The sequence below is a fragment of the Pelophylax lessonae genome (assembly GCF_965119305.1).
Source record: "Pelophylax lessonae genome assembly, chromosome: 2".
Lineage (NCBI taxonomy): Eukaryota > Metazoa > Chordata > Amphibia > Anura > Ranidae > Pelophylax > Pelophylax lessonae.
This window is the reverse complement of record NC_138769.1, coordinates 412,381,200-412,409,115: the sequence shown is the minus strand read 5'-3', so window position 1 is coordinate 412,409,115 and position 27,916 is coordinate 412,381,200. Positions and strand designations below refer to the sequence as shown.

General features: G+C 40.7%; 1 protein-coding gene across 1 annotated transcript in view; it reads left to right on the top strand.

Moving 5' to 3' along the window:
• The window catches only part of ABI3BP (ABI family member 3 binding protein), a 520,855-nt gene that overhangs the window by 233,234 nt on the left and 259,705 nt on the right, over positions 1–27,916 (top strand). Inside the window, exons 7-11 of the mRNA XM_082245218.1 lie at positions 12,693–12,744; positions 15,415–15,471; positions 18,364–18,432; positions 24,884–24,955; positions 26,621–26,695. Of these exons, the coding sequence (XP_082101344.1) occupies positions 12,693–12,744; positions 15,415–15,471; positions 18,364–18,432; positions 24,884–24,955; positions 26,621–26,695 (325 nt within the window). The remainder of the gene's footprint in view (positions 1–12,692; positions 12,745–15,414; positions 15,472–18,363; positions 18,433–24,883; positions 24,956–26,620; positions 26,696–27,916) is intronic.

The following is a 27,916-nucleotide window of genomic DNA, read 5'->3' as shown; positions in this document are numbered from 1 at the left end:
AATTGCAGTTGCCTGCCAGTGTGTGTCAGGCCCACTGACTGAACTGTGCCCACTGCCAGTGCCCACCATTCATATACCTTGCAGATAAAAAAGTCATTTAATTTTTACCCTTTAATATAATTGCAGTTGCCTGCCTATGAGTGTCAGGTCCACAGACTGTACTGTGCCCACTGCCCACCACTCATTTAGGGTGGCACAGCACCTTGCAGATAAAAAAATGATTTCATTTTTTCTCTGTAATATAATTGCAGTTGCCTGCCAGTGAGTGTCAGGCCCACAGACTGTACTGTGCCCACTACCCACCACTCATATAGGGTGGCACAGCACCTTGCAGATAAAACATTCATTTAATTTTTCCTCTGTAATGTAATTACAGTTGCCTGCCAGTGCCAGTGAGTGTCAGGTCCACAGACTGCACTGTGCCCACTGCCCAACACTCATATAGGGTGGCACAGCACCTTGCAGATAAAAAATTAATTTAATTTTTCCTATAATAAAAAATAAAATTCATCCAGAAAAAACAGGAACGGGCTCTTTCATTCGAATTTCAGTAGCGCAGGGATGGTGATAACCTCTTACCAAATAAATAGGATGATAACATATACCAAAATATATGAATCAGCTGTGATAAATATAAGCATAAAATCATAAATACATAAAAGCATGAAATCACATCAATAGGAGTCCATAAAGTCCATAGGTATAAAGTGCATAGAGCAATGAAAGTGCAAACATGAAGGATCACAGGTGCGACTTATGGGGACCACCCTTGCTTGCCCCCACCACACAGTGCTGGGAGAAGTATCTGAAATTCAGACTCACCAGACGCCTATGCCTAACCACTCTCATGGACTATAGTGCACTATAAATTTACCAGGAAATCTTCCAGAGGAGTCTTTGCAGCACAAATCAGAGATCTGGAGGAAACCTGATTTTACTATATGCTGTTGTTGGCTAGTCCATGAGAGTGGTTAGGCATAGGCGTCTGGTGAGTCTGAATTTCAGATACTTCTCCCGGCACTGTGTGGTGGTGGCAAGCAAGGGTGGTCCCCATAAGTCGCACCTGTGATCCTTCATGTTTGCACTTTCATTGCTCTATGTACTTTATACCAATAGACTTTATGGACTCCTATTGATGTGATTTCATGCTTTTATGTATTTATGATTTTATGCTTATATTTATCACATCTGATTTATATAGTTTGGTATATGTTATCATCCTATTTATTTGGTAAGAGGTTATCACCATCCCTGCGCTACTGAAATTCGAATGAAAAGGCCAGTTCCTGTATTTCCTAAAGCGCAGTGGATTACAACATTGTCTATTAATTTAGTACAAGTAGTGATATTTATATATTTAATTTTTCCTCTGTAATATAATTGCAGTTGCCTGCCAGTGAGTGTCAGGCCCACAGACTGTACTGTGCCCACTGCAAATGGACTGTTTGCGGTTGTTTGCAGTGCGTTAAAAGGGGAGTTTGGTCTGTCAGAGTTTGGTCTGTCACTGTGAAGCGGGCGTAACCCTTACACTACCTGATCAATACAACATCATACCTGATCGTATTCACACACTGGATGTTTTAAAGCACGTTATTCCAAACAATTTAGGAATGTTAGGTGATTTATGCCCTTTATGGATTAAAACCCGACTCTGCGTCAACTACGTAATTTTCCATGCCATGGATCCCCCTCCGGCATGCCACAGTCCAGGTGTTAGTCCCCTTAAAACAACTTTTCCATTACTATTGTTGCCAGAAAGAGTCCCTGTGGGTTTTAAAATTCGCCTGCCTATTGAAGTCTATGGAGGTTCGTCCGGTTCGCCCGTTCGCGAACATTTGCGGAAGTTCGTGTTCGCCGTTCGCGAACATAAAATTTTATGTTCGCGACATCTCTATTAGTTAACCCCATTATCCTGACCACTACACTCTATATACTATGTAGAATGTTACATAGACCTAACACCTGCACTATACTGTATGTGTTATGTTGTGTTCTGCTTAAAGTTTGTATTTCCTCAGCAGTTGCTTTTTGCTGTTTACATTGCAAACATTTTAAACATGCTCCTTCCTTAAAGGTCAGTTTAGGCAACAAATTTGCTCCCTGACTGTTTTATTTTAGTAAATAAATCCTTTTCATGTTTATTATGGTTTATGTGTGTCTGTGAGACTGTCACTCATAGCAAAATAATTCATGTGGGTACAAGGACTGCAGACTTTGTACAGTTTAAACTATAAGTCCATTCAGACTCTATTTTTAACATATCCCAGGATGCACCACTGTTTGTGACAACCCACTGGGACAGATACAAAAGCCTGTGTATCACTGGCTGGGTTTCCTCCACTGTCCAACAGGCTCCCCTATTGGATACAGTGGGGACACTCCCTCAGGCCAGATGAATCACACATGGACACACGCAACAGGCCTAACTAACAATCAGGCTCCCCTGATAAGCAGATGAAGACACTAGGCTTTTACCTACCTAGTACCTACCTAGGAGGGTGCTACACTAAGGTTAGGTTGGAAAGGGAAAAACCCCATAGAACCAATGGTCTGAAATACCAGTACTAACTGTTATCCAAAAAGCAGTTAATATCTAGGTCTACATTGAGACCTTTCGGTACCAAACAGTCTGTCACATGTACCCATTCTGTTTCCTTCCTGGAAACCTCCTTTTTCTTATTGCTACCTCTCCAGTGATGTTCCACTACATAAAGAGAAATGAACTTAAGTAAGCTCACATCCCTTCTATAAAATCTCCTAAAGTGGGCCGATAAATGGTGATCCCTAAATCCTCTTTTTATGTTGTATACATGCTCCCTTAGACGGTCACGGAGACGTCTAATGGTTCTCCCTATGTATTGCTTCCGACAATGGCATTCCAACATGCATACAACATATGCAGTGTTACAAGTTTTTATTTGATGCAGTGTTTATTTGATGCGTTTTATGTGTAGTGTTGGAATGAAATGACGTGCATTTTAGTGTGGTAGTTCTGGTTTCTCTACAAATAATGTACTTTCTGCAAGGAAAGAAACCTTTCATGTCCATAAAAAATTAGGTTCTAGTAGGGGGGCTCACTATGTTTGGTGTTAACTTATCCCTTAGAGTTGGGGCCTTCCTAAGCATCACCTGGGGCTGAGCAGGTAGAACAGGGTTGAGAACAGGATCATTTCTCAAAATTCCCCAATCCTTTTTAACTATCTTTTTAATTTGAAAATGTTGTATAGAAAATGTGGAAATGAATGGGGCAGAAATCATCCTTAGGAGGGTCCTTAGGTTTAGTCTCAAGTAAATCTTCCCTATCCATACCTGCCAACTGTCTGTAGTAAGTCTTCTAAGGTGTGAGCATCATATCCCTTTTCAGTAAACCTAGACAACAACACCCTGGACTGGACATAAAAATCTGCAGGTGTTAGGTTTATGCACACACACACACATACTAGGGTGAATTTAAACAGGAGCCAAATAACCTATCAGCATGTCTTTAGAGTGAGGGAGGAAATTGGATTACCCAGAGAAAACCCACGAAAACACAGGAGCATCATATAAACTCCATGCAGATAGTGTCCTGACCAGGATTTGAAGCGGGAATCCTAGTACTGTAACCACCAAGCCACTCTGTTGCCCATTACTGTAAATACAGCCATATCCCCAGAGAGAAACCTGGTTATATGATTGTACAAGGTTATATGTATTTATGTGTATCAGGTATAAATGGGGCTTACAGTAGTTTTTAGTTTTCTGTAAAAAACAGCTGTCAACTGTCTCATATTATACATAATGAATCCTTCCAAAGTGTGTTTCTGTAATCACTGTAAAGATCAGTAAGCACAAAAGGATTACATGATTTGATAAATATAGTACTGCTTTGATGTCTAGACCTAAATAGTCTGAGCTCTCAGTTCTGGTGTTGCTAAGTGCAGACCTGGAAAGAGCTGTGTCTCCTTTCATGACAGTGCTACATAGCAAAATTAAGCTGTGCACTGATTGACAGAAGGATTTCATTTCAGCTGTAATATTGTATTTCCCCGAATGGGTTGACTATGTATATTTTTCAGTGGACTGTACTATCTGGCACACCATGCCAAGGGTTTGAAGGCACATGTTTTTTTTCATGGGTGGTGGAATCCAGGTATTTTGGATAATGTGAAATGTAAAAGGATACTGGCATGACGATTGTCTGTAAAACAAAGATGTATGATCATAGCTGTTTTGTTTGTATTTTAAAGAAAGCAAAGTGGTGATCTGTAATAAATGAAAACATGATTTTTAAATTAAAATATTTCTGACTATAGTGCTCTTTCAAGCCTGACATCATGCACAAGTATTCTTGAAAATAGATTGAATATTTCTGCCAAGTTGATGTTAGGATGGAAAGTTCTGGACAAAGGTTTAGGCCAGACATGGCATTTGACAACTCCCATTTACTTATCATAGTTGGCTTAAGTTGTGTAAAAAACACATCCCTGAATTGTTCCAAAGAACACTTTGTGCAGTTTGCTGCTTTAGAAACATATTGCCATAAATGATGACGTTGTTGTATAGCAGATACTATTCTATTATTAGCCTTAGGGCATTGTTTACCTTCTTGACGTGAGTTTAATGTTGCAGTTTAGTTATTTTGTTGTGAAAGCCTTGTCAACCTCCTGTGGATTTGTAAAGGGTCAGACCATCCAAAACTGATAATTCAGTTACAAGTAGGGCCTAGTAGTCTAGTTATTTTGATGTTATTTGAGGTCTACACAATAAGAAAAAAATGGTATGAAAATTTTGACTTGAAATTAAAATAAAGAATGTATTTGTGTATTTCTTTTCCATTTTTGAGTATTTTATTGGTATATTTTAAAAACCTCATATTACAATAAATTACACAAAAAGTAAAAGGAAAGTGACATATTTTTTTCGTTACCTTTCTTGTTTCCATTGTTTTTGAATACTTGCTGCATGCTTTGTTGGGAAACACAACATATGTGATCACAATGCTTTTAGTTGATCCCCTGATCATTAGGCCTCATGCACACTGGACACTTTGGCAATCTCTCCTAGACACCTTTGCCCCTGGCAGCGGCATTTTTGCAGAAGAAAAGCTTGGCACTTGTAAATGCATGTAACACATTTAGGTGCATTTAGGCATGTTAAGAGCTTGGGTGTTAAATAGTTTCAGTGACCAGAATAATTATCTATTCTGGCCATTGAAATAATGCTCAAGCACTAAATACAACCAGCATTAACACGCATTTAGACACGTTTACACACGTCAAGCATTATTTCTGCCAAAAGCTGCTCCTCCTGGACACACTGGCAGCGGTGTTTTTTTCTGCCTCTAAATACCCTTGACTCTAAACACCTTTAAATGCCTACAGTATGTGTGCATGGACACAGGAAGGTTGATTTACTATAGGCAAATATACTGTGCACTGAGGGTGCACTTCAAGTGCATTTCCTCTAGATCTGAGAGGAAAGCTCTGCTGGTTTCTGTCATCCAATCATGTACTAGCAAAAATCCAATTTTTTATTTTCCTTGTATGTGATTAAGTATTCTTTTCAAAGTGAAACTCTACCTCGTTTACTAAGCTCTGGAGCAAGTGCACTTGCAGTGCACAGTATATTTTCCATCTAGAGGTCATGCGTGAGGAGGCTGATGGAGTGAGGTGAGTGGTGGAGAGATAGACTTGGGTTTCATAAGCGTAGAAATTATATTGAAAGTCATGGGAGGCTATCAGCTGACCCAGGGAGGAGGTGTAGATTGAAAATAGGAGAGGTCCAAGAACAGAACCTTGGGTGACCCCAATGGAGAAAGGAAGAGGGGAGGATAAAGTAGAATTGCAAGTGAAACTGAAAGTGCAGTGAGATAGGTAGGATGACAGCCAGTGAAGAGCACAGTCATGGAGACCAAAGGAGTGCAGTTTTTTTAGTAGGAGGGGATGGTCAACTGTATCTGTCAGGACTCTGGAGGCGAGCCTGACGTGCAGAGGGTAGCCTCTAGCTCACAGAGGGATGGAGCACAGACGAGTCACCCAGGCAGTAGACGCAGGCTAACCCGAGGTGCGGAATCTAAGTGCCAACCGGTCTTCACCAGAGCCTCAGATGGTGAGGTTGGATTTTGCTGCGTGTATAGCACCAGGTCGCGGTCCTCGGGGTTGCCCTGCCAGGAGGTGAACAGGTCCGGATCTGGTGGCAGATAAACAGACAAGGATAAGGCAAAAGAGTGGTCACAAACAAGCCGAGGTCAGGGCGGGCAGCAGACAAGCGAGGTGAGGGACAAGCCAGGAGGTCAAACAGGAATCAAACTGGATACAACAGGTTTCAGGTTCAGGAACACAGGAGAAGCTTCAGATCAGACAGCAAAGACACTGTGCTTCTGAGGTGCTTAAATAAGGCAGCCTATTGCCAATTAATGAAATTAGTCTGAGCTAGGTTAACCCTTAGGTGGCAGATTCATGACAGCACTTTAGTGTGCACAGGGAGCGTTCCTAACATTGCCCCCCCCTTAAGGGCAACCTCCAGGTGCCCAATAGGTTTCTCTTTTGTGGGTGACTGCGAAAGAAAGCCTGGATAAGTTCCATAGCATGGATGTTTCGTTCAGGCTCCCAAGAGTTTTCTTCTGGACCATAACCCTTCCACTTGACAAGGTACTGTAACAGGTTTCCTCTCTTCCGGCAGTCCACAATAGCTTCTACTTCATATTCCACATCTCCATCAACGATTACAGGTTCGGGTGGCTCTGAACTCCTACCAGGGAAGGTATTGGGAACTGCAGGCTTTAACAAGGAGACGTGAAATACTGGGTGAATGCGGAGTGAATTGGGTAAAGATAATTCATAGGAAACTTCATTAAGTTTCCTCTTGACCGGAAAGGGTCCAATAAACCTGGGAACCAATTTTTTAGATGGACAGGCTAAACGGAGGTTAGTTGTGGACAACCAAACCTGGTCACCTGGTTGAAGAATTAATTCTCCCCTTCTTCTTCTATCAAAGATCTTCTTAGATGCCGTTTGTGCCTTAAGTATGGCTTCTTGCAGTAATTTGCTGTTGCGAGCAAAGAAATTAATAGTGTCCTGTACTGCAGGGACTCAAGAGTCAGACGGGATATCGGGCAAGAAGGATGGGTGGAAGCCGTAGTTTGAGAAGAATGGAGATTGTCCAGTAACAGAATGTTTAGCATTATTATAGGCAAACTCTGCGAATGGCAGCAAGGCCACCCAATCGTCTTGAACAAAGGTGGTAAAATACCGGATGTACTGTTCCAAGGTCTGGTTGGTCCTCTCGGTCTGCCCATTAGTCTGTGGGTGGTAAGCAGAAGACAAGGATAATTCAATCTTCAACAGACTGCATAATGCTTTCCAGAAGCGTGAGGTGAACAGCACCCCTCTGTCAGAGACAATATTTGCAGGTACCCCGTGAAGCCTAACAATCTCTTTTATGAAGACTTCTGCGGTTTCCTTGGCAGAGGGAGTACCCCTGAGGGGCAAAAAATGGGCCATTTTAGACAATCGATCCACAACAACAAAAATGGCAGAGCATCCCTTAAAAGGAGGAAGTACCACAATAAAATCCATGGCGATCATTCTCCACGGTCTATCAGGAACTGGAAGTGGTCTATGGAGACCCTATGACTTACTTCTCGCGGGCTTGCTTCGGGAACACACAGCACAGGAAGACACGTAGTCCCTACAACTTTTTTCCAGGTCAGGCCACCAGAATGTACGCTAGTCAAGGGTCTTACGGACTCCAAAGTGACCTGCCAAGGGATGGTCATGACAAGAACCCAGAACCGACATTCGGACATCTTCTGGAACGAAGATCTTGTCCCCAAACCATAGCAAACCGTCCTTAGGTACCAGAGTAATTTCAGGAAGACAGGGAATACTCACAGAAGCCTGTTTAATATGAGCCATCAGATTAGTTAATGGAAGAAGAAAGTTACCTTCAGACAGGATGGTGTCAGGTACAGGAATTTCCTTCGGGTCATCGAACATGCGGGAGAGTGCGTCCGGTTTGACGTTCTTGGAACCAGGTCGGTAAGTAATATGAAACGCGAACCTTGAAAAGAACAGAGCCCACCGTGCCTGGCGTGGTCTCAGCCGTTTAGCAGATCTCAAGTATTCAAGGTTCTTGTGGTCGGTGAAGATAAGGATGGGATGTGCTGCCCCTTCGAGTAAATATCGCCACTCCTCGAGTGCCACCTTGATGGCCAAAAGTTCACGATCGCCCACATCATAGTTTCTCTCCGCTGGAGAGAGTTTGCGGGAAAAGAAGGCTACAGGGTGTACCAAGTCTTTAACTCCCTATTTTTGGGAGATAACAGCCCCTACAGCCACTTCTGAGGCATCTACCTCAAGGAGGTAAGGTAAGGTGGGATCAGGGTGTCTCAGGATGGGAGCAGTAGTAAACAGCTTTTTCAGGACTGAGAAGGCGGTCTGGGCTTCAGGGGACCAATGGAAGCGAATGTTCTGCTTGGTAAGCTGTGTGATAGGGAAGATGATGGTAGAAAACCCCTTAATGAATCTCCTGTAAAAATTTGCAAATCCAACAAAGCGCTGCACCCCCTTTTTGTCAGATGAAGCCGGCCAATCCAGGATAGCTGAAACTTTTTGAGGATCCATCCTAACTCCTTCGGTGGATATGATCAGGCCCAAGAACTGGATGCTTTGCTGTTCAAATTCACATTTCTCGGCCTTAGCATAGAGTCCATGTTGGCGGAGGCGGCCGATAACGTTCCTGACGTGCTCCCGATGCTGGTTCAGAGATGCAGAAAAGATTAAAATATCTTCTAAATAGACAATTACGAAGGTGTCAAGCCAGTCTCTGAAGATGCCGTTTACAAAATGCTGGAATGTAGCCGGGGCGTTGCAGAGACCGAAGGGCATCACCAGGTACTCGAAATGCCCAAACCTGGTACGGAACGCCGTTTTCCACTCGTCCCCTTCGCGGATACGAACCAAATTGTAGGCCCCACGTAAGTCTAATTTGGTAAACAAGACAGCAGATCTTAATCTCTGAAAGAGTTCTGGAACCAAGGGGAGAGGATATCGGTTTTTAACCGTGACTTTATTCAACTCTCGGTAATCCACACAAGGACGGAGAGAGTGATCCTTTTTTTCTACAAAAAAGATTCCTGCTCCTGCTGGTGAAGTAGATGGACGGATGAAACCCTTCTTTAAGCTTTCGTCCACGTATTCCTTAAGAACCTCCAACTCCCGTTCGGATAGTGGGTAGATACGACCAAACGGAATCTCGGCCCCTGGAAGCAGCTCTATAGGGCAGTCATAAGGACAATGAGGGGGAAGGGTCTCAGCCCCACGTTTGCTGAAAACGTCCAGAAAATTATGATAAGCCTCAGGCACAACAGAGCATAAATCTGGATCAGATTCTAGGCACAGATTCTAGGTTCTGGAGGAGCTGAGAGAGTCAGGCAGGCAGGAATTCAAGCAGTAGGTAGACGGGAACTTGAGGACTCCAGAGGTCCAGTCGATTTGGGGGTTGTGTGCCTTCAACCAAGGTAGCCCCAAGATGACTGGAAACAAGGGGGACGCAATAGCGTCTAGGCTTATTAGTTCCTTATGGTCACAAGAGGAGATCATGAGGAGAGGAGGAGTCTTCTGGGTTACAGGTCCGGAACTGATGTGGGAACCATCAGCCAGGAAGATGGTAAGTCCTTGGGTTGAAGTGGAATACCCCGTTGAACAGCGAATGACAGGTCGATAAAGCAACTACATGCTCCGGAGTCAATAATCGCGTTTACTGATATGCTACCTCCTGGAAGCTGAAACGAGACAGGGAAGGCTAGGTGAGAAGCACTGGAAGCGGATGCTGGACCACTGGATGGGGAGATGGAAAGGCACTTACGTAGTTTCGCAGGGCAGGAGCGCACGTAGTGACCGGCTTCTCCACAGTACAGGCAGAGATTGTTCTGTCGCCGGCGATGCCTTTCTTCAGTAGACAGAGCAGTTCTCTTAACCCCAAGCTGCATGGGTTCCGGGACAACCGTAGCAAGGTTTGCAGGAGCAGAGCTGGTAGGAATCGGATTAAAGGAAGGGACGTTTACCGGGGCCGCGAACCGCGGCATCATCCAGGCTGGACGAGGCTGCTGGGTGGAACGTTCTGCACGGCGTTCCCTGAGCCGGCGGTCTATCTGGATAGCCAGATTTATTAGAGTCTCTAGGGTGTCAGGAACCCCAACCCGGGCTAGCTCATCCTTCAGCCCTTCAGAGAGACCTAAACGAAACTGATACCGTAATGCAGCGTCATTCCACTGGGTGTCGGAACTCCAACGCCTAAAGTCTGTTACATAGTCTTCCACATCTCTTTGACCCTGCTGAAGCGCATGCAGAGCAGCTTCAGCGGTGGAGGTTCGCTGAGGGTCGTCATACAGCTCAGCCATGGCACTGAAAAAAGACAATAAGTACTTTAGATGAGGACTGCGCTCTTCAATAAGCCGATGAGCCCAAGACTGTGGTTCATCCAGGAGCAGGGAGATGACAAAGCCCACTTTGGTAGCCTCCAAGGAAAAAGTCTGAGGTTGCAGAGAGAAATATAATTCACATGCGTTGCGAAACGCCCTGAACTTGCCTCTGTCCCCTGAGAACTTTTCGGGTGTAGGGACCCGGGGTTCAGGTGGCAACATCACTACTGTGGGACCTGGAGTAGGTTCTGCTGGTACCGAGGAAGAAGAATCTGTCATCACAGGGGGGTTCCCAGGTGCAGAACGCATCCGTTCCTCCAGATGCATGTAGCCCTCCTGAAGTGTCTTTACGGCTTGAGATAAAGTTGTGAGATGCTGGCAGATCTCATCCAATGGTGAGGCCCCTCTTGCAGGCTGCGACATGGCTGTCTGATACTGTCAGGACTCTGGAGGCGAGCCTGACGTGCAGAGGGTAGCCTCTAGCTCACCGAGGGATGGAGCACAGACGAGTCACCCAGGCAGTAGACGCAGGCTAACCCGAGGTGCGGAATCTAAGTGCCAACCGGTCTTCACCAGAGCCTCAGATGGTGAGGTTGGATTTTGCTGCGTGTATAGCACCAGGTCGCGGTCCTCGGGGTTGCCCTGCCAGGAGGTGAACAGGTCCGGATCGGGTGGCAGATAAACAGACAAGGATAAGGCAAAAGAGTGGTCACAAACAAGCCGAGGTCAGGGCGGGCAACAGAAAAGCGAGGTGAGGGACAAGCCAGGAGGTCAAACAGGAATCAAACTGGATACAACAGGTTTCAGGTTCAGGAACACAGGAGAAGCTTCAGATCAGACAGCAAAGACACTGTGCTTCTGAGGTGCTTAAATAAGGCAGCCTATTGCCAATTAATGAAATTAGTCTGAGCTAGGTTAACCCTTAGGTGGCAGATTCATGACAGCACTTTAGTGTGCACAGGGAGCGTTCCTAACAGTATCAAAGGCAGCCCAAAGATCCAGAAGTAGGACTACAAAATAGTGTCTATTAAATTTTGCTGTTAGTAAGTAATTTGTGAGAGCAGTTGCTGTGGAGTGCTGAGGGCAAAATCCAGACGGGGATCAAGAAGGTTTTACTTAATGAGATGGTCACTCAGTTGGTTGTAGACCTGGCGTTCGAGGTGTTTAGAGGAAAAGGGGAGCAAGAAGATAGGTCATAGATTGTTAAGACTGGTAGGGTCCAAGGATGGCTTTTTAAGTATAGGGGTAACCAGTGCATGTTTGATAGCGTTGGGAAAGATGCCAGAAGAGAGGGAGAGATTGAAGGTGTGAGTTAGAGAGTCTAGGATAGAGTCAGAGGGTGACCGTAGTATTTGAGAGGGAATAGGGTCCAGGGGACAGATGGTTATGTGGGGGTAAGAAAGGAGTTTAGCAACTTCGTCTATGGTAGCAAGTTTGAATAAGGGGAATGTTGATTGTACCTGTTAACGTGGGGTGTTAAGTGGGGAGATACCCATAGAGTAGAGATTTCATCACAAATTGAATCAATCTTATTTTTGAAGTGATTAGCAATCTCCTGGGCAGTGAGTGATTTAGTGGGTGGAGGCAGTGGATAGACGAAGTAGAGAGTTAAAGGTAGAGAAAAGTTGACAGGGACTGGATGAGAAGGTGTTAATGAGAGTGATAAAATGTCTGTTTGGCAGTGTGAAGGCAAGAATTGTAGTTTTGGAGGGCAGATTTGTATTAAATGAAGTTTTTGAGAGACTTAGTCTTACGCCACAGATGCTCAAGAGCACGGCTATGTTTTTTGAGGTTCCTGGTGTCATCTGTTTGCCAGGGTTGTAGGGGTCGAGGCCTGACTCTGTGTGTAGTAAGTTGGGTGAGCTCATCCAGAGTTGAGGACAGGGATTTATTGTTAGCTAGATTGGGGAAGGACAGGGGTGAGATTTTGTCATAGAGATGGTAAGTAGCAGAATAGAGAAGTCTCATTACAAGTCAGTAAATCCGAGGTACTGAAGCCATGCACAGCCAGATGACTAGCATTTATTACAGAGCGGTATTGGCAGCCCACAAACATTTGTACCATCCAACAAAGGAGTCTATGTGCAAGTGAGCAGGTAATACAGAACTCCTACATGCTACAAAAAGATGCATACTGTATCTGTGACTCTACATATTTTATAAAATATGTTAATATAAATTAGTTTATTTTTGTGTTCTTTGGACAAATCTCCATAATCGGTGCCATAATATTTGCTGCTACATTATGTACCCTAATAACAAATTCTATCTGTATTCATTTTCTCAGGTTGCTCCTAAAGAGACGAAGGCACTCGTTCCAGTGATGGTAGTTAAGCAAGGTAAAGTCTGCAATTTTTTGATTGGTCAATACATTTAGGAATATATTAGGAAATGTAAACATAAATGTGTAAGTGAAAAACAGTTTTGAAACCAGGAATGTCCCTAACAGCTGAAAAAATGGAAAACACTTGGCAGAGCTTGGAAGAACCATTACAAAGGGCGAACAGCTTAGTAAAAATAATACACAGCCTGAGAAGCAACAGACTGATGAGCTCACCTAACTCTCTGCCTGGAGTTCATATGTAAGCATGATGATGGGCATTGCTAACACTTTATGTGTAAAGAAGAAAGAATGGCTATCTACCAAGTAATCTTCAAAATATTTCCTGCCCACTGCCTTTACTAATGCTGCACGCCATTTGTAATAATAACCAGTGTAAATGCTTCTTTTAAATCTGTTTTCTAGTAGTTACAGCCTTGAGTCTAGGTTGGCAGCTGTGGCTGACGGGAGGAGACTCCAAGAATGCCCAGAGCATTGGTTCTGGTGGAGTGATGTCAACTATGGTAATTCCTCACCATTTTTAGCACTCACAGCTACTGCCAGAACCCAGAGCTGTGTGGTCATCTGGTACTAAAATATTATCATAGTACTGGTAGCTTAGTGGTCAGCACTTCTGCCTTGTGGTACTGGGATCCCTGGTTTGAATCTCGGCCAGAGCATAATCTATGTTATATGAATAAAGCCGGCACATGAAAAGGCTTCTTCCAAGTAAAATTCTTTATTACAACATGGATAGCGGTGACAACATGACAAATTCTGACGTGTTTCGGCTTTACGCCTACCTCATACCATATGCGTCAGCATTTGTCATGTTGTCACCATTATCCATGTTGGAATAAAGAATTTTACTTGGAATAAGCCTTTTCGTGTGCTGGCTTTATTCATATAACATTTGGTTTGGACGTTCAGCCTGAGCACCGACACTTAGCTCTTTATCTTCCCACAGTCCAGTGGAGCTAGGGTGAGTTATTGTTTAGAGCATACTCTATATTGAGTTTTCATGTTCTCCCTATGCTTGCATGGTTTCCTTGCACACTCTAAAACATTATGATAGGTAAATTGCTCCTATAATGATTATGCATGCATGATAGAGACCATAGATTGTAAACTCCTTGAGATGAAGGACTGATGTGAATGTGCTGTGTAAATTGTTAGTGCTATATAAATATCTGTAATAAAAAGTTTAATCTATTTTATGTAATGCCACAAAAGCATGTTATATATGGCCTTTTGTAGGACTTGCAGTGTGAACTTATCACTCCTAATAGTTGCATGGATATTGAAATATTTGAAAAATCCCAGAGCTGTGTGTGTAAATGACCAGATGTTTGGCAACTGAATCTCAAAATGGCACAGAATTACTCAAAATATATTATAATTTAAATCAAATGAAGATGTTTTTAGAAACCTGCATAAAACAACTAAATAAAGGATTTGATTACTGTGCTCTATGTGTTTGATATTATACATGTGAATGGAAGAACAAAGATGTTAAACACAATTTGGAGAAGGGGGTGTTGAACAAATATGTAACTAGGATTCAGTTAGTTTTCTTACTAGAAACATTGAACCAGCTCTAAAGTATGTTTGCAATGGAACTGTTAAAAAATAAATGTGAAGTTTACATTACAAGTTTAATTCCAAAACTAGAAAGTAAACATAAGCAAATTGTTGAATATTGGACAGACTGTCCAGTTCACTCTCACGATCCTGTTCACTGAGTTTGGATCCAGTGGTCTGCTAGTTTTTTTTTACTATTTTTGTTAACTCTGATTTGTTAATAAACTCATGGATTTACAGACACGCTGTATCAAGGCTGTTTTCTATGACCCAAACATTAGATTAATCATTAAAAGTATGAGAACTGCAGTGTAGTAATCTTTTAAAATCCAGTTCACCAGTATAATCCTCTGCAATTCTATTATGAAGACCATGTAGTCAGCTTAAACGTATATTAAAGTAATTAAAGTTTTTCTAATAGGAGGACTTTTTTGCTCCAGGTCTGTGTGTGACCCTTGTGTCTGCTGGAACCAATGGAGTCTTGCCAGGACCTCATGTGCCCTCCCATTTACTACCTTACATGCAAGTGTTCCTGAAAGGGTCATAGAGCCAAACCCATCTGAATCATGAGCTGCTGTCAATCACTGCTGAGGAGAAAGAAGAGGGAGGTGGCATCAGCTATGTATCCCTCTTGCTCTGCCTGTGTATGGCGATGAAAATGGCTGCATGTAAATTTGCCATTCTAATCTGGAGTGCGCATGTAGTGGAGCTTTCAGTGAGACTACATAGGTCCAGGGAGCATCTCAAGGGAGGGGCAGCGCAGCTTGGGGTCAGTATAAGGAGGAACCTAAGAGGAAAAAAAAAAATAATAACAACAGTAAGAGCATGTAAGTTCTGCTATTAGCAACTAATTTAGAACAGTTGCACATAAGATTGTAGCTCTATACGGGAATGTACATGTGGTGGAGATCCTGGCAGGACTCCATAGGTCCTAGGAGGAACAGGGGCACCCACATGCCAGGAGCATATAAGAGGCTCATTTGGAAAAAAAGTGGACTTTAATATCACTATTAAGTCTATTTGTAAGTCTATTTGATATAATTTTATTTAAATGTTCTCAAATATGTAATTTGTCAAGTACTCTAAAGACTACATGATGTTTTTACAGGTTTTCAAAATATTACTAAATCGACAGCTGCGCCTCCACCAACAGTACAAAGTCAAGGTATTTATCTTGTCTAATTCTACATCCCCAATACTTTTGCTGTCAATCACATTTTAAATGCATGCATTACCCTATAAAATGAATCTGCGAGGCACAGTCCATTTGATCATTCACAAGAATCTGAAGTGACTGAAAGTTTATACCTTTGCAGAACTTTTGCAAATCCTAAGTATTTTCACATGTAAACTAGCTTTGGAAATGTCTCCAGGAATGCCATTCTTTTTTCTTTATCTGTGTATTTACAATCGTTCAACCCTGTTTAACCCAGGACATGTTAGAGACACTTGTACATTTGAGATCTGTGAGAGCTTACACTTTTGCTGCCAAGAAGAGCTGCTGCCCAGATGAAATCAATCTGCAACATCTTCATGACATCAGAGGACAGAAACTAAATTGAGTACACAGAACAAAGTGCAGTTAAAGCAAATTATATTATACATATAACTTCACTGTTATATGTTTTGGCAATTCAAAATGTCTGGAGTAAAAGAATAGAACAGCAGGCAGGCCCCTTTAACAAACAACATAATAAATAAACCACCAACAAATATTGGGTTGGATAATAGCTAGGCAGCGGATGTTTATAATTGGTCTAAGATACAGATATTAATACATAATATAAACATATCAATCCAACTAAAAACAACCTAGTCACCAAAACTCAGGTTCTAGAATACATCTTTAACTGCTTAGCGACCGCCTCACGTACATTTACTGCGGCATGGCGGACGCTCTGCACCAGATCAAATACCTAGTATGTGATCTGACAAGTCCTGGTCCAGGGTGCCTGTGCACGCTGACGGCAACCCGCTCCCACTGTGATTGGACACAGCAGGAGCTAATCAGCAGGTCCAGCAGACTTGATGTCCACCGGAACCCACCGATTGTTTGGGACACAAGCAAAATCACAGTTTGCTTATGTAAACAAGTCAGGTTGTCGTTCTGTCAGCAGGGAAGGCTTTGATCCTGTGTTTCTGCAAAGCAGGAACACAGATCTTTGCCTTCCCCTTATCAAAGCACCTCCTCCACAGTGAATAAGCACAACCTAGGCACACAGTTAACCCTTTAAATGCCCCAGATGTTAACCCCTTCTCAGCCAGTGTCATTAGTACAGTGACAGTGCATATTTTTTTAGCACTGATCGCTGTATTAGTGTCACTGGTCCTCAAAAAGCATAAAAAGTGTTAGTTTGTCCGCTGCAATATCACAGTCCCGCTATAAGTTGCTGATCACCTCCATTACTAGTAAAAGAATAAATAAGTAAAATAAAAATAAATAAATAAATATATCCCATAGTTTGCAGACACTATAACTTTTGCGCAAACCAATCAATATATTCTTTTTGAGATTTTTTTACCAAAAATATGTAGCAGAATACATATTGGCCAAAAGTGATGAAGAAATTAGATTTTTTAAATATTTTTATTGGGTATGTTTTATAGCAGAAAGAAAAAAAATATTGTTTTTTAATCCCCCAAAATTGTTGGTCTTTTTTTGTTTATAGCGCAAGAAATGAAAACCACCCAACATAGAGCTCTATTTGTGGGAAAAAAGGGCAAAATTGTTATTTGGGTACAGCATCACATGGCAATTATCAGTTAAAGTAACACAGTGCCATATTGCAAAAAATGCCCTGGTCATGAAGCAGGTAAAACCTTCCAGAGGTCAAGTGATTAATACCCTAATATTTCCCCATAACTTAAATTCAATATAAAGACAACTGACCAAACATATTCATTGTAAAACAACTGTCCCTCTTTGGTATTATAAAAGTGACACCACCGCATAAAAATGTCTGCAACGGGAAAAAAAAGGTGCGGGAGGGTAGCACCACAGCTCTGCCTTCTGAGGCGACTGAGCCCGCTAGGATGGAACCCTCTTTCTATTGCCCCATTTAGGGCTTCTAGAACTTTTTCTTCAAATGTCACATGACCACAGGAGAGGTCACCTGACCCCTACTAATGTCACCTGACCTCCTGAATGTCTATTTCCACAGGCTCGTGGGGGGACTTGAAACTGCTCTCTCTTACCACTGTCCCATGAGGAAAGGGGGACTAGAAATCAATCCCCCCTTTTCTTACATTCTTGTTATATTTTTTTTACCCATGCAGATGCATATACGTTATCTAACTCCCCAGATGCCAGTCCTCAACAATTGGTGAAAGCATTATATTTTTACTGAACTACGTGAAAAATGCAATTTTAACAATGTTGACTATTTATGTGAAATATTTTGTGTAATTGAAAATTCAACCCAATACACACACACACACACACACAATATTCCCTGTGTTAATTAAAGCAGTTGTATCCTCACAGAAAAAACAAAAAAAAAAAAAAACAAACCCTGCAGGACAAAGACATACTAGCTCATTATGAAATGCTTACCTTAGAATGAAGCCCCAACATGGTCTCCCGGACACCGCTGAGGGAGCTGTCATGTTCCCTCAGCGTCTCTTCCGGGTTTGGCGGCTCCGGCCACTCACAGCGCAGGAGTTCACTTTCCGGCAAGGAGCTTCAGAGCACATGCGCCGCTGGTGTCAGCGGCTGCATGCAGGGCGAATATCTCCTAAACCATGCAGGTTTAGGAGATATTCATTTTACCTACAGGTAAGCCTTATTATAGGCTTACCTGTAGGTAAAAGTTAAAAAGCGGAGTATACTACCGCTTTAAGGGCAGACCTGTGCTAGTTTCTATTTCACTCTGTATTAAAAACTGGTGCAGGTAGCACAGGTAGGCCTGAAACATCAAATTATTTAATGTGGCACACACTACTCCACAGACAGTTTCCTGCACCATTATTTTAGTGCTCTAAGCTTATTACATTCCCCAGTATGTGTGTATTCTATGAGCTGCTTCATTATAGATTACAGTATTTTTTTTTTTTTCAGTCTTCAGGGAAGAGACAAAAAAGCCACCGTTGACCACTACACAGCCACCAACGCCTAAACCAAAACCAGGTAGACTCTTCTCTTTTTCCTTTCTGAATGTTTTCAAAATAAGGTAATATAAACCTGAAAAGAAAAATTCTATGCATCAAAAAGGCAATCACTTACATTTATAAAAGACAAATACTTCTTTGACCCTATTTTTTAAGCGTTTCTTAAAAAAAAGGCAGACAGTGGAAGGTAAGATCCTATTCTTTTTGAACTTACCTTAGATGCTTATGCACCCTTGCTGTATTCTATAGACACTACTGACATCATACTTTTCACCTTCTGGGAAAAACAAATTGTAATATTGCAAAGTGTGCAGATAAACACTAGTAATGCTGATGTATCAGAGAATAACATTGGAAGTCAGCAGTTTCCTTATTGTCCCCTCTTGTTAAAATATTGGTGTAGGGATGCATTAAACGCTGGTAATCCTTTTTTGGTATGGAATATTTTTGGAATGCAATAGTGTTATGAATTGAAACAATACTAACCATGGATAAAAATGCATTGTTCTGAATATAGGGCCTTTTTTCTTCTAAATATGTCAGTATAAGAACTAATGTAAAAATGACAATTTATCACTAGCTCAAGATTATTTAAACCAAAATGTTTTTCTTAGTTATGGACACAATTGAGAATGGTTAAAGCCCTGTTCTAGGAAACTTAGAAATTATCCCTTGCAGGGGGGGGCTCTACCTCCCAGGGAGTTAGTTCACCTTTACAAAAAATTGCCAATGCAGGTAAGGGGTGTCTGTAGATAAAGACAAACTGTGCAGTTTTGATTAAAGCTGATCTCCAGCTTTACTTTCATTTGAAATAGGCCAAGCTGACCCAAACAAACCATTCCCTAAACTGACATGTGCCCTCACTGAGTGAGCTGTATAAACTATATGTAGCCTCAGCTGCAAACAGTATGCAGCATTGAGACCTTTCTGTCTCACACCTAGCAACAAAATAGTGTCGGGTTAAGTGGCACCCAGCCATTCATAAGCAGCTTTGTATTCTTTAAAAAACAAACACAAGAAGGCGCCTCCATCTAAGTGTAGCGATTTATTGAAAAAACATGAAAAACAATAAAAATGCACTCACTAGATAAAAGTAGATCAAGGCTTGTCATAGACCCATATAGACCTCCAATGGATCACCATGAGGCTGCAGAGCTCAACAGGCATGTGCCAGGTTGAAGCAGAATTCTTGATGGAAGTGCAGCTGTCAGGCTTAGGGCTGGGACCCAAGCATCAGCAGCTTCCAGAAATAGCAAGATGGCTGCAGCTTCAAACAGCACTACTCTCAGCTGGGTGATGACAGAAAGTGGAGGGGATGTGGCTACATGTTTTAGGAACAAGGGGATACATATGGCCAATGTTGCTTGACCCTAGTGCCACCATTACTATCCATACTCAAAAAACTGAGAAAAATAATGTGAAACGGTCATAGAAAAACTAAAAAATTAGAAGTAAAAGACAAATTCTAATACTGATTAGATACTAAATAGGTCAGTTTTATGATTGGGCTTATAAATGTATCAATGCTTAGATGGCAAGAATTGGCAGCAATAAACAGCTCTATGAAAGTTTGTGGAACAGTCAAGTGCAACATATAGAAAATGGAGTAGTTGCAGATCAATGGAAACCTGTATGTAAACTGTGGAAATAGTGAAAATGCTTACATGGTGTGCGGAACACTCAAGTGCAGCAAAAAAAAAAAAAATCATACAAAATAGTCAAATACAGCTAAAAAAACTCATGCGGGTATCATTTTTTTTGTTAGATTGTGGCACAATATGAACCTTCATGTAAAAAAAGGCAGAAATGCTATTTTGCATAATGGTGATATATTAGTGAGGTGAGATAGTTTACAGTTTTTTTTACTTTTGTATGGTATGGGAGGCAGTCAGAAGCAACCCATAGAGAAATGGTAATGGTAAAATGTGATCAGGATTGAGTAAGGATTAGATTAGATTTGTATTCTATCAATGTGTGAGTCGGAGATCATGACGTCATTGGCCTGCCTCTCCCACTCCAATTAGAAAAAGCATTGTATGCATTGATAGAATATAAAGCTCCCTATGGATAGCTGAGTGCTACTGGGTGGAAGTTCTCATCTCAACCCAGAACTCACTGCTGTATACTATATGTATCTAAGGCTACTTACAGTTTGTACAGCACGCCCAGTGGGCACACATTTTAGTATTGGTAATAGTTTGTTTGGACCTGCATTGGTCTTGAAGAAGTCAGGACTTTAAACTGCTGGAGCATAGGGGAGAAGACAAAGCAGGGACCAGTCTATCAGCAAGGTAACTAAATCATTTTTAACAAGTCCCCTAGACCTAAACGAGCAATTAACCCATGCAGCGAGGGCGTAGCTCCATTGCAAGAGAAAAGTTTTAGGTTTCCTGGATAGATATGGACTTTAAAACCCAGTTGGGTTTTGCTTTTCAGGTCCTATTCTGGAGGTCTCTCCTCAAAAAGTGACAAAACAGGAAGTTAGAGGAAATCTCTTCAAAATGTGGAAAAACTTATCTTAGACAGTTGTCAAAGGTCCAGATTAAAGTGATTGTAAAGTCTCATTTTTTTCCTACCTCTTCTCGGGTCCCTCCTCTGTGATCCCTCCTGTTCAGTGCCCCCACAGCAAGCAGCTTGCTATGGGGGCACCCGAGCCAAGTCACAGCTCCCTGTGTCCATTCTGACACAGAGCCCCACTACGGCCCGTCCTCTCTCTCCCCTGATTGGCTATCTGGCTTTGATTGACAGCAGGGGAAGCCCATGGCGCCGCTGCTGTGTCTCAGCCAATCAGGGGGGAGAATGTAGGACGGCTGAGACATTCGTGGATATCGCTGGACAGAGAGGGACCTCAGGTAAGTGTTGGGGTGGCCGAGGGGGGGCTGCTGCACACAGAAGGTTTTTTATCCTAATGCATAGAATGCATTAAGATAAAAAAACACCCAGACATTACAATTCTTTTAAGTTGTATTCAGAATCTTGTATCATAAAAATTTAATGCGTTTCAGGGGTTCAATAGGGTCCCCCTACATCAGGGTTTGGTACTGTTGAATGAAGTGTGTACTGAACTGGTACAGTTGCAGGGATCCTGATTGGCAATTGCTATGATCACTCCAGATAACAGTTAAGATGTTTACCGGGTAATGCTTAAAGATGCTTAAATACTTTGACTTTTTATGACACAAGATTCTGAAAAAATTAAATCTGGACCTTATACGTTCTGCTTTGGGTGCTTTCCCATTTAGCATTAAAAACCTTCCAAAAGTCTTAACCCTCCTCACGCTGTCCAACACTAAAAGAAAAAGGTTTTGGCTTTATATTCGCTTTCAAGCTTACTTTTCTTTCTCCCAAAAACCAGGAAAATATTTAGAAATGCTGACTGTTGTATACCATAGTATTCTATTTTATTATTTTTATAGCCAAATTGTTTGAGTGTGTGTGTAAAATACAGCTAAAAGACAGCACTGTCTATGATTAACCAAGCATACAGCTAACGGTCCTGTATGGCATAGTCTATGTCATATCACCATTTATCCGTGCTTGTGCAGGTTGAGTTAACCAAGAAAACATTCTGTTAGTAAAGAACAATAAACAAACTGTGCAAGAATTGTGTTTAGTCAGAGAAACATCCGACATAGCCCTGGGGAACAGACAGAACATTACAGAAATATGCGATTGCACTAATCTACATTTTTTTTTCAAAAGCTGGTGGACTGAAAGGCTTGTTATGCATGAAGCTGTCACTATTGATCTTTAGAAAGATAACAGGCTTCATTTATCACATTGTCTTAATTAACAATTGCCCCGCAAGCACTAAACAGATTCAGATTTGCGCTGGGAAATTGACGACTGTAGACTGAATGTTTTGAACAAATGTCTAAGATGCAGGTAAAGCAACATCCTTCATACCTCAGTGTATTTTGACTGAGGTGTACAGTAATCCATACAAAATGTTTAATGTCATGTGTAAACTCTTCTCACTGTTTTGACATTTGTCATCTTGGTAATGTAGGCATACCCAACTACTAGTCTGTAAGGACATGGGAGTTATGGCACATTCATCATAGTAATGGTTGTCAGTAGGTGTCTTTGTAGGTGTACTGCTTGGTGGGGAAACTCTACAAAGGGTAACTGCAAAATATCCTTTTCACCATTAGTAGTAAGCCAGGAAGAAAAAGTTGCGTTGCGGATCTTCTCAACACAGCAGGTGTAGGGTTGGTTTAAATGCATTGTACTAACTTTTCATGGTTATGACAAGCAAGGATATAAATACTGACTGTTTACTTAACACTCCCTGTGAGAAGACAACTCTCTGCTGGATGATCTCCTAAATAGCCAGAGTTCAATTCTGATATTTTCTATGCAGCCTTTCCACAGCTGTGAACATTTTGGCACATGTTTAGGTACTTTCTTCCACTATCTGGCTCTTTTTTCATTTTAATAATAGTTCATTCCTTAAATCAAAGATGTAATGCAATGGAAGTGATGTGTGCTAATAATGTTGTATCAGAGGATCTTGATTTATCACTCCTAAATCATTTCTTTGGTGATAAAAGGAAATTGCCCATTTTAAACAAATGGATATATTAAGTCAACGGAAAGTACTTCTGTCATTGGTCCAGGTTAAAAAGATGTTTAACCATTTTAACAATAAACAGAAATTAAATAAATGCATATTTGCATGAAGTATTGCTCTTACCCAGATGTGATCTTTCTCACATCTTCAGTGACCTTTCAACACATCAGTTGATAAGCCAGCCATTACGTTCCAATTCCATGGAAATCTTTATCTGTTTTTAAATAAGTTACAACAAAAAAAAAAAAGAAGAAAATACTTGATTCCCTAACCCAGATAAAAAGAGAATGGAAGTTAAAGAATATAATAGGTTTGGCTTGGGGATTTCAGGTGTTTTACAAAGGCCCAATATGCTATGTATAGAGGCATTGAGCCTCAATGCCAGAAGGTAAGTCCTGTGTCTGGTGACAATGGAGGTTATTTACTAAAAATGAAGAGTGCAAAATCTGGTGCAGCTCTGCATAGAAACCAATCAGCTTCCAGGTTTTAGTGCCAAAGCTTAGCTGAACAAGCTAAAGTTAGAAGTTGATTGGCTACCATGCACAGCTGCACCAGATTCTTACTGTACCAGTTTTAGTAAATCTCCCCCCCCCCTGTGTGCTGGCCAGGATAGAAGGCTTATCAGGCTCACCTTAGACTACAAGAAATGGTGCCCGGCCACATACAGGATCAGCTCGGTTATTCACCAATTGAAGAACCCCTCCCAATGTATTTCTTTTATGTGGTGCTGGCCACCATTTTCTTGTCACCTAAACTCTCCACTTCAATTCTCCTACTACATCGGTTATGAAGCCCAAAGCTAGGGCTTATCAAGTAGCAGAGGATGGACTCTAATACCCATAAGTGATATTAAATTCTACATTTTTAAAAAACCTTTCAGCAGCTAACCTCAAGACTTACATTGCTGTATGTGCAGCTCCTTCATGTTGCCTAGATGGGGCTACTTTGGATTATGTCAGGGTTTAGTAAAGCTGAATGTGATCTGACATCCTCTGTGTGCGACTTCCTGCTTTAATATGGAGTTTATAGAGCATGGTTGGGCTCCCTTTGGTCGGCACCTGGCTTTTAAGAATCAGGGGATTTTTATACAGTCTTGGAACAGTGACATCTCTACTTGTTCAGTCAGTTCAACTAATCGATCATACCACTGTTCTATCAAATGCTTTTTGTACTTGTAGGTAAGCTCGGATTTTATCTGCTGGGGTTTATTTACATTTGCACTTAGATGATTGCCTTGATTTCAATTGCCCTTATTAGTTGCAAATGTTTTTTTTTTTTTAATGCTTCTATTCCTGAGTGTGTGTTCAAAGTGAATAGTTAGTAAAAATGTATTCCCCTAATAAATCCCTCTTACCGAATGTTTCTTTTTTAATGCTATACAAAAGAAAGTTAAACTATTCTGGAATTGTGGAACCTGCTGTTATATGAATAATTGAATGTGCTTGTAAAGGGTTGATGTATTTCCTATTGGTTTTTAATGTCTGGCTCGTTCATTAATGAAAGTCCATAACACTGGACTCTAGCATGTACTGTGATACAAGTAAAATGACCCTTGTAATGGTTCAATGTTTGGAACATACATTGGTACTGTGCATATTTTTGTTTAATTGTTGCTAATAAGATGGAAAATCTCTGTGCTGACATTTTTTTTCCAAAGATTAAACCTAAATTCAGAGGAACTTGCAGAATCAATATAACATTGCTCCCACTAGACTGCTCTGCTTTGTGTGATAGTTAATTCTTTTTCCTCTGTTATGTGTATCATTTGGCATTTTCGTTATTTATTAGTTTGTTAAGCTCTTTTGCACAGATTTAGTTAGAAATCCAAGGATCTCATCACCCACAGGATATATCAATATAATTTAATTAATAACACTCAAGTATTTTTTTCTTTTAGCTTCCAAAGTTACTGACTCCCTTCCAATTCCTAAAACTTCAGAAAAAACAATTGCAGAAGAACCCAAACCAGGTATCACTTTTCTCCTAACTTTTTTCTCCAGAATTTTTTATTTTTTTTTTTTATATCCCTGGCATAATAACTACAATGGAAACCTCAGCATTTTTAAAAGTATCTTTCCATATTTCTATCAATTCATATTATTATCATAATTATATTTCCTTTTGTTTTAGAATAAACAGCTTTTGTCTGATTGCTTTCAAATGCACATTTAAATAATCGCATTATGACATTTAACAAGCCATATTTAACAAACTATAAAAGCTAAATATTTGACTTTTATAGGACTGCTAACACTTTTGTTTGTAATGCCTTATTTATATTTATATTTGAATATTTCCTTAATAGTAAAAATTGTTATGGAGTAAAATGAAGCCCGCACTGATTTACTAAATGAATAATTTTTACTATGTAAAGAAGTTGTTTAACAATTTTCAGATAGTGGGGATGATTTACAAATAGAGTAGAGCATGTTCACTAAGCTAAGTGAAAAGTTACTTTGCAAGTGAGTAATGTGAGGCTGTGCTATATTCCAAACATGTGCGATCAAAGAGCTTGGTTTCCTTATTTTCCTTACACATGATTGGCTATTCTTTGCAAATTTTTACTTAGCTTCACCTCATTCATCAAACCAAGTGAAAATGTACTTTGAAAAATAAAATATTTACTCTTTTAGTAAATCAACCCTAAGTGAAACTAACGCAGCCAATGCATTGATCCTTTTTTTAGGTTCAACCAGAAGACCAAATGAAAAAAAATAATAATCCAATTCCCTCATCCACACATTCGAGGTGGATGGGGGAATCTTCCCACTTTGGTATTGTATTCTGACAGCAGGGAGCCTTCCTTGTCATCAGAATAGCCAGCAGTACTGATTGTTCCCAGAAAAACTTGACAGGACTGGTTGTACACAAGTCAAGCAAAAAAGTAGCCTGCCTCTACATAGATTAGAATTCAGCCAGTCCCTGTTTAACGAATTTCAATTAATGTATGGGCTGATAAATAACATACTTCAAGTTAAAAGCTCTTAAGTATAGCAAACACGATAAACCATAATAGGGTTTATTTACTATTTGACAATTATATATTATTTGAAGATTCACTTTGCAAAGTCAACATTCATTCTGGTAAAAGACTAGTCTCAAAACCTTTAGTAAATGGGGCCAATTGTTTTAATACTTCTGACCATCTCCTATACTGGTGTTTCCACATGAGAATGTGGAAGTTCTGCTCTTTAAGCAGAGCCCTGGAAATCCTGTGCTTAAGGTGCCCTTACTGTCTATGTTATTTTTATTTTATTTTTTTACCCTAGACTATGGTCACTTTGAATCCCCAATTATTCTCTTTCTATTTTATATCATTTCACTGAGCCCATTTAGGTATTTGATGTAAACACCACCTAAGATGAAAATTACTCTTGGTTGATTTACTAGAGAAGTATAAAAGTAAATAACAGTGAATAAAGTAAAGCTTTACTTCATTCAACCATTGATGTGCAAGGCAAACTCCTGCATAATTGGGCATTCAAACTTACCACAGATTTCCTTGGTGAACATTTCATTTTCTAACTATACATTCTTAACTCCTTTAGTAAGTCTATCACATTGGTCCCTTTGTTGCTTTGGTTTTATAACATACACTAATGTATTGGTATAATGAATATTACATTTTTTGTAGCAATAACAAGCCAAACCCTTGTGGAATCTTTCACTCCAGATTCATCAACTGGTACCCTAGAATGGGTCCGAGTCGGTAACATAACTTCAAATTACTTGCCTCCATCTCTCCTTCATGTGAATTAAGGAACATGTCGCTTGTCTTTCTAGGAAACCATGGCTGATCTTTGTCATTCCTTCAGATTCATTTGTTGCATTCCACAGCAAATTATCCTCCTCTTCCTTTTATGACATCCATTCTTTCTTCATTTGGAAATCATTCTCCAGCCAATGATCTCATCATTTGTTAGCTCTGCATGTGGAAATTGCTTTTTCTCTTTTTTTCCTAGCATTTTTAGCATTGCTTTGGGCTACAAATTACCCCTTTCTATTATGGCACACAATAGCAAGAAAGAACAGTTTTAATTCTTTCTGTTTGGTCTTTGTTTTAATTTCCCATTTGCTTATTTATGTGGTCTCCGAAAAATGTATCTGCAAATACAAAACCTGGTAAATACATACAGATGTAAATGCAACATCAACTGATAATTCCGTTACAGGATATTCATATTTTGCTTTCTAAGGTATATTTAAAACTATAAAGAGACTGCTGGTTTGCACTCTTACTAAAGCAGCTATGTATACAGAATAATTTTTGAAGCACAAAAACATGGAAAAAAGCAAGACACATTTTTCACTCTTTTGTTCCCTACATTTGTCCAGTGCATAGGATTGTGCTAATGCATAGAGATCAGCTGTTTCTTTATTGGCACGTATACTATATCTCTCCATATTCCCTCCATTTTTTAAAATACAAATCAGTGGGGGCGGATAGACAGTGAAAAGCAAACCAAATAATATCTGCTATAAGTGGAATCATCAAAAGCATGTTCCCTTTAGGCTCCTGTTCCAGCATTCAGCAGTTCTTGGATACACCTATTAGGATGGTTTTCTAAAAGAATTTCTCTTATGCTAGCACTGAAAACCTATTTTTATTTAAAATATCTAGGGAATTGTTTCTCAAATATTCTTTAAAAGACAACTGTGCTTGTTTTTTATTTTTATTTTTTTATTTCACCTCAACTCCTTGAGTGCTACCTACCTGGTCCTATACGTACCTTTAGCCATGATCCATCAAGCTTCACTGTGCAGCCCCACTGAGCCACACAGCATTTTCTCTACATCATGCTACACATGCGTGCTGCAGCCTTATTCATTGCTATAGCAAACACATACTAATGGCAGCCTCAAGTGGTCACTCTGAGTATGGCTTTCCCTTAGAAATTAATGGGATTAGGGTGTGCATCTGCAGTAGGCA